General features: G+C 42.6%; 1 protein-coding gene across 1 annotated transcript; it reads right to left on the bottom strand.

Moving 5' to 3' along the window:
- Positions 1–4,575: 4,575 nt before the first annotated feature.
- Positions 4,576–5,010, bottom strand: LOC132607717 (uncharacterized). Its single transcript, XM_060321795.1, has one exon. It carries the CDS (start codon positions 5,008–5,010, stop codon positions 4,576–4,578), a length of 435 nt encoding a protein of 144 aa, XP_060177778.1.
- Positions 5,011–7,442: the final 2,432 nt, after the last annotated feature.

Raw genomic sequence — 7,442 nt, 5'->3', positions numbered from 1 at the left:
TCCTACATAATCAAAGGTGAGTTTTTCGTTTATTTCATGTTATTAAGAGTATTGAATGGTTGAATGACTTGGTTTATGGAAGAAAATAGAGTAAGAAGTGAAAATATGGAAAAGGTGAAATTCTTGAATGGTAACATGACATGAATCATAGTTCTTGACATGCCATGAGTAAAATGTTATTGTGAATGATGTAAATGGTGTTAAAGAAGTATTATAAGAGAATGTATATGGTATTGTGCCATAGTTATGGTTATGAATGATTTTGGTAGGGAATGTTGAGAATTGAATAATGTCTAGCTTGATGAAGTTATATATTATGATATTGTGGGTGTTGTTATTGATGTTTGGGAGTTGTTTATTATGTGGAGGAAGTCATTGAAACAAGGGAGATGCTGCCCAATTTTCGTTAGCTCTTAGATTGTTAATTGAGACCTAAAGTATGTTTCCGGTCATCTAACCTTAGTACAAATTCTCTTGAATGTAGAATTGTGAATATTGGAGGGAAGAATTTAATCGATAAAGCTATAGTGACATAAAGGTATGTAAGGCTAGCCCCCTTCTTCCAAAGGCATGACTCCTACCTTACGATTTCCTCTATATTCTCATGACTTCCTTATATTCTAAATGTGGAAAGTTAAATGTTCATGAGGATTCCTTAAGAGAATGAGATGAGATGTGTTCCATGATATTGATAATGACGATTCTATCTCTAAAGACCTCAAAGTCATGAATTAATGCCTTTATGAAGTTTATGAGCTTATCCTATGTTTTCCTTGATGATATTCATTGTTGTTAGTCTCACCTCTTGCTACTAGTTTCTCCAAGGTGAGACATGACGATCACGATTGTTCCATAATATAATCAGAGGTTAACGACTTTACGTCACTGCGATAGGGTTATTGCTTTACTTTAGCTCTTATGCATGCTTTATGATATATATATGTATGATTACACTGTGCCTAGTTGGCCGGGCAGTTACCAGCATGACAAGCGTAGTGGGCAGCTATGATGATGATTACACCATGTTTGGATGGCATGGGCAGACACCACTAGTGGGCGGTATGAGATGTTTACGCCGGACGCGGGCTAATGATCATCACACCATACCTATATGGTCGGGTATCTTATATATGTATGATATGGTATTGTTTTATTATAAAAGTTAGCATGCATGACGTCGCCTTAAGAGGCAATCAGTTACAGGTTTGCTCTTCATCTTATGCTCCTCTGTTTCCTTATTATGCTGTTGTACATGCCTTACATACTCAGTACATTGTTCGTACTGACGTCCTTTCTTTATGGACACTGTGTTCATGCCCACAGGTAGTAGGGAGACGGTACAGACGCTTAGGAGCTTATTCAGCGGATTTACAGGAGCACCCCCACTACCCCGGAGGTGCAGCCTATTGGTATATGCTTTTGTATACATATTGGGGCATGGCGGGGTCCTATCCCGTCCTTATGATTTCAGTACTTCAGTTAGAGGCTCATAGATACATATTTGTGGGGTTGTACATGCTACGTGACCTCTTCGTTGTATATTTTGTACATCCTTTTTTTGTAGCCTCGTGGGCTATGCATATAAATGTTTTGAGAAATATTTTGAGATTGTTCATGATAAGTTTTGTGTTGAGGTTAATGCATGTCCAGGTTGCGTATGATAGATAGCATGAGGGGTGGTGCTCGGTAGTCAGCTCCAGGTACCGGTCATAGCCCACTAGTGGGGTCGTGACATCGGCAGTATAAAGGAATGGCCCTCTCGGCAGTATGAATAAATGAATGAATGGCTGGTCCTCTTGGCAGTATGAATGAATGAATGAATAGCCCTTTCGGCAATATGAATGAATGAATGAATGGCCCTTTCAGCAGTATGAATGAATGAATGAATAGCCCTCTAAGAAATATGAATGAATGAATGAATGGCCCTCTCGGCAGCAGAAAATAAACGTGCAATGGCCCTCTCGGCAGTAGAAAATAAACATGCAATGGCCCTCTCTTCAGCAGAAAATAAACGTGCAATGGCCCTCTCGGCAACAAAAAATAAATATGCAATGGCCCTCTCGGCAGTAGAAAATAAACGTGCAGTGGCCCTCTCGGCACCAGGAAATAAACCTGCAATGGCCTCTCGGCATGGCCCTCTCAGCAGCAGAAAAAATTGTGTAATGGCCCTCTCGGCATGGCCCTCTTGCCAGCAAGAAATAAACATGCAATATCCCTCTCAGCAGCAGAAAATAAACGTGCAATGGCCTTCTCGGCAACAGAAAATGAAAGAAAGGGAGAATTGAAAGGAATTAAAAGATGAAAGATATGGCCCTCGCGGCTAGATGATCTTTCGTTCGTCAGTAGTGTGGGCTGTGACCCTCGTGGTCAAATATGCCCCTTTGTTTTTATCGTGACCCCTTTGTTCGAATATGTCTTATCGCTCATTCATTGCGACCCTTTTTGCCGGATATGTCTTTGTCGTTCCCTTTTGCATGACCCTTTTGGTCGAATATGTCTTTGTTGTTTGTTCTTCATGTGACCCTTTCGGTCTATTGTACCTTTGTCATTTATCCCTCTCGGGACCCTTTGGTCAGCGTGGTCTCTGTTATTTGTCCCTCTCATGACTTTTTTCCCCAGCCACTTCCTTCAAATCCAGTGTGCCTTTCCTTTATTTGATGAGCCTCTTAGTCAGGCTTGTTTCTCATTCTTTCCTCGTGCGATCTATCTCTTGGTCCGATGTATTTTCTTTCGTCTATTCGTCTTGTAGTGTACATGATAGTCTAACGGGTTTTTCTTGCCGGATTTGGCTTCCGCAGCTTCGTCGCTTTCCTGTTGAGACCTGCATCCATAGAAAAATTACGAGTTTCCTAAAAGGGAGATTAGCGTTGTTGTCCTCTCGTCTGATAGCTTCTCTGGACGTCCTTCTGAACCCTCTTGGCCTCGGTATTCCTAGAGACGGTTTTGGAGCGCGCTTCTACTAACGAGTGTATATATTTTCTTGAAATCTCTAATGCAAATTAGCAAAGCACATTGTTCTACATATACAAGTTCATTATTATTACTATATATATATATATATATATATATATATTTTGGAAAATCTTTTTTCATGACATGTGACATTGAGTGCGGTCTTTCGGATCCATCGGGATGTATGACTGTTGATTCCTGATCTTGATGGCAGAACCTTACGACCTTTCTTGAGAATTCTATCTACAATTCGGCTTGCCCTGAGCGGCTCTTGCCGTTTCTCATCATGCGAGAATTTTTTAGGCTCCTTCAAAAATTCTGCCCCAGTGTAGGGTTTATTTTGCTATCTCCCTGTTTATTGTTCCTGATAGGAATTTTTTAGACTCTCTCAAAAATTCTGCCCCAGTGTGGGGTTGACACTGGTCTGTCCTTGTGTCGGCCCTAGTAGCTTAATTTCGCCCCTTCCATTTTGCTTCATTGTCTCTAGGGTTTCTTAATGGTTTTTGAGTTTTTCTTTTATGACGACTAAGCTCGAAAGCGCCTACGTATCCTGTGGCAGTAGGAATTCAGGTCGTAATTGAGTTTTTTTTTTCTAATAAAGCGACCGGGTCTGTATGGACTACCTACGTATCCCACCGTAGGGAAGTCAGGTCATTGCGTAGTTCATTACATAGATGGTCTATTTTTCTCCTATTCCAGTACGAATACAAGCAGAAGGTACAATTGCAAGGAAATAATAATGCGATTACAAGCAAATTGAATCCTAAATGTAGTATCTCTTGAGCGCATCTGCGTTAATGGCCTTGGGCCACTCTTGTCCGTCCATCTCGGCTAGGACTACGGCTACTCCTGAGAGTATTTTCCTCACCATGTATGGCCCTTGCCAGTTTGACGCGAATTTCCCCTTACATTTCTCTTGGTGAGGGAAGACTCGCTTGAGCAAGTGTTGTCTGATCTGGAAGAGTCTGGTTCTAACCCGCTTGTTGAAGGCTCGAGAGAGTCTTTGTCTATATAGCTGTCTGTGACATACTGCCACCATTCTCTTCTCTTCTATCATAGTCAGCTGCTCATAACGATTTTTAATCCATTCTGTATCTTGCAGCTCTGCCTCTTGGATGATTCTGAGCGAGGGTATCTCAACTTCTGCGGGAATGACCGCTTCCGTACCATAGACAAGGAGGTATGGAGTTGCCCCGGTGGAAGTGCGGGTCGTCGTTCGGTACCCTAGCAAGGCATAAGGTAGCTGTTCGTGCCAGGCTCGGTTGTTGTCGATCATTTTTCTCAAGTTTCTCTTGATGTTTTTGTTGGCAGCCTCTACGGCTCAATTCATTTGCAGTCGGTAGGCAGTAAAGTTTCGGTGGGTTATCTTGAACCGTTCGCAAGTGTCCCTCATCAAATGACTGTTTAAATTGGCACCATTGTCCGTTATGATGGATTCTAGTACACTAAAGCGGCATATCAAGTTCTTTTTGACAAAGTCAGCCACGACCTTCTTGGTCACTGACAACATAAAACGGTGTCCATTGGAGGGTGAGGGCTCAATGGGTCCTGTAACGTCCATCCCCCATTCCACGAAGGGCCACAGCGAGCTCATCGCATATAACTCGGTGGGAGAAACCTTAATTAAATCCCCATGTATCTGGCATTGATGGCATCTCTGCACGAATCATGCTCCATGGTCATCCAGTAGTATCCTGTCCTTAGGATTATCTTTGCAAGGACGAATCCGTTAATGTGAGGACCGCATGCTCCTACGTGCAGTTCCCCTAGCAGTATTGTAGCTTCTTCGGTGTCCACACACCTGAGTAAGCCTAGGTCAGGTGTTCTTTTGTACAATACTTCTTTGTTCAGGAAAAAACTGTTGGCTAGCCTTCTGACAGTCTTCTTCTGATTTGCTAAGCTTTCTGGAGGGTATTCTCCCTTCTCCAAGTATTTCTTGATGTCGGCGTTCCACAGCTGGCCATCTGGCTCAGCCTCGATGTGGGCGCAGTAGGCTTGTTCTTCCATTATCTTGATCTCCAAAGAGTCGATGTGAGTACTCTCGGGATACTGTATCATGGAGGTTATCGTAGCCAACGCGTCTGCAAACCCATTTTGGGCTCTCGGGGTATGCCTGAAATCGATATTCTTGAATCTCCCACATAGTCTCCGCACCAGATTCACATACGGGAGTATCTTATCGTTTTTGGTCACCCAACTTCCTTTTACCTGATTTACGAGCAAATCGAAATCCCCGATTACCAGCAACTCCGGTATGTTCATGCCAATGCCATCCTGAGGCCGAAGACACACGACTCGTACTCTACTGTCACGACCCAACCCCGTGGCCGCGACTGGTACCCTAACTGGGTACCCGTACATACCTACCCGACCGAATTTCAAATCATACGGATTTTTTTTTTTTTTGAACAGAAGTTACAAAAGTAGGTCGATACAAATACGGCACGCGCGCAAACGTACATATATATACATATATACCTGAACATACAGACATTTGCATATAAGCCGATAAGGCTAGCATACAGACGAAACCCGTAACCCACAGATCCATCTACAGGCCTCTACAGACATACAGAGTCATATGACGAGACAGGGCCCCGCCGTACCCAGAATATCCATACATACAGAGTATACAGAAGACGGGAGATATATACCAAAAATACACGCTCCGGATCAAAGGAGCTCTTCAAAATAGCTGAATCAGAAACCTACGCTGGCGGCGTATCACCTGGTGCGTCGGTACCTGCGGGCATGTAGCGCAGCCCCCGAAGAACGGGGGTCAGTACGAAAAATGTACCGAGTATGTAAAGCAGAACATAACAGATATAAACATAGTCCGAACCGGAGTCACAGAAATATAACAAACATAACCATAAATCAGACTGACGGACAGAGTCATGATCCAGACAAACATACAAAATCGTGTTCTTACCGATAAACAGAATCATGGTTCGGACAGACAGATGGAATCATAATACGGACAGATGAGCAGAATCAGAATCCATACGGACATACAGACATAGTCGTAATTCAGACGGACAGACAGAAGTATGTCGGACAGAATTATGCATGCAGAGTAGTACAGAGTCATACAGAATCATACAGAGGCATGTGCTTATATAAATATAGATAGCACACGCATACATTCATACAGATCCCGGCCCTGTCTGGGGGCGCGGTAACAGAACCCGGCCCTCTTAGTACGGGACGCGGTGGACAGACAGAATCAGATCAGATCATATGCCATCCTGGCCGCCATCCCCATACACAAATCATAATATCATACAGACATACAGATCCCGACCCGTACGCCGAGGGACGCGGTGAACAATGCAGAGAAATATGCACGATAACAGAACCTGGCCCGGGACGCAGTGAAGGAATGCATTGAGACAGACACGAACCGATAAATGAGAAACTACTTACATACAGACTCAACATACAGACTCAATCAAACTGAAGGGTGCCAAACGGCGAGTCAAAATCAGAGTATCCAGATAGTATGCATAGTACGCGCCTATATCCTACTTGGGAAGGCACGACAGATTATTAGCAGAATCAGATTCTCAGATGTTCAGAAATCATTTTGTAAGAATTGCATAAAAATAGTTGTATCATAATCAAAACAATAGTTCAATTGTTTTCTGAGAAAATCGGAAAAAAAGGGAAGTATTTAAAGTATTACAGAAGATATCGGGCCTTGTGGGCCCGCCTCGGACCAACTCGAGGCAACATATGTAAATTATCGCTAATAGACCTTATGAGGTCATCCATAATCGTTTGGAAGTGTTCCGACTCCGTTTAGGGAGGTTTTGTACAAAAACTCACTTTAAAGGCAATTTGTAAGAAAATAGCTTCAATTGAATTGAAGGAATTGGAGCGGTTTTCCGTCTCGAATTCCGGGGAACGGAGTCGTACTTAAGGCTCGCGACCGAGCCTATCACATCCAGAACATGCCTAGGAACAAAGGGAAATGCTTCACATACCTCGATAGCGCCTTACGCTCGCTTGGCGTCGACTTCAATTTCGTCCAAAATCTAGAAATGGTCAAGTTTACCATTTGTTAGTTTCAACTTTTCCATAGTCCAAACGTAACACATACTTGCCTACCGAAATTTCGGCAGCATTTCCTCTGTATATATGACATCCCCAAAAGTTAAACACAGCCAAACAATCAACACAACCCAACAACAATATTCATAATAACGACAAGTAGCTCAAAATACATAATAAGGCACAATTTGCCAACTTTCCGTCATAACTTAACATTTTCCGTTCCGACCATACACTTCCAAACCAAACTTATTATTTTGATGTTCATTACCCATCAAATTCATTACAACACGATTTGGAGGCATATCATACCATTCTCACAAGATATACATAAGATATGCAAACTTACAAAGTTTCCATCAAAGCCACAATTTATCCAATTCTCCTAACCTTCAACATACAAGTTCATTATACAATTCCATCTTCCAAATTCATCA

This window comes from Lycium barbarum, chromosome 8 (assembly GCF_019175385.1).
Source record: "Lycium barbarum isolate Lr01 chromosome 8, ASM1917538v2, whole genome shotgun sequence".
NCBI classification, from domain to species: Eukaryota; Viridiplantae; Streptophyta; class Magnoliopsida; order Solanales; family Solanaceae; genus Lycium; species Lycium barbarum.
The sequence above is the reverse complement of the archived record's forward strand: the minus strand, read 5'-3'. Positions and strand labels throughout refer to the sequence as shown.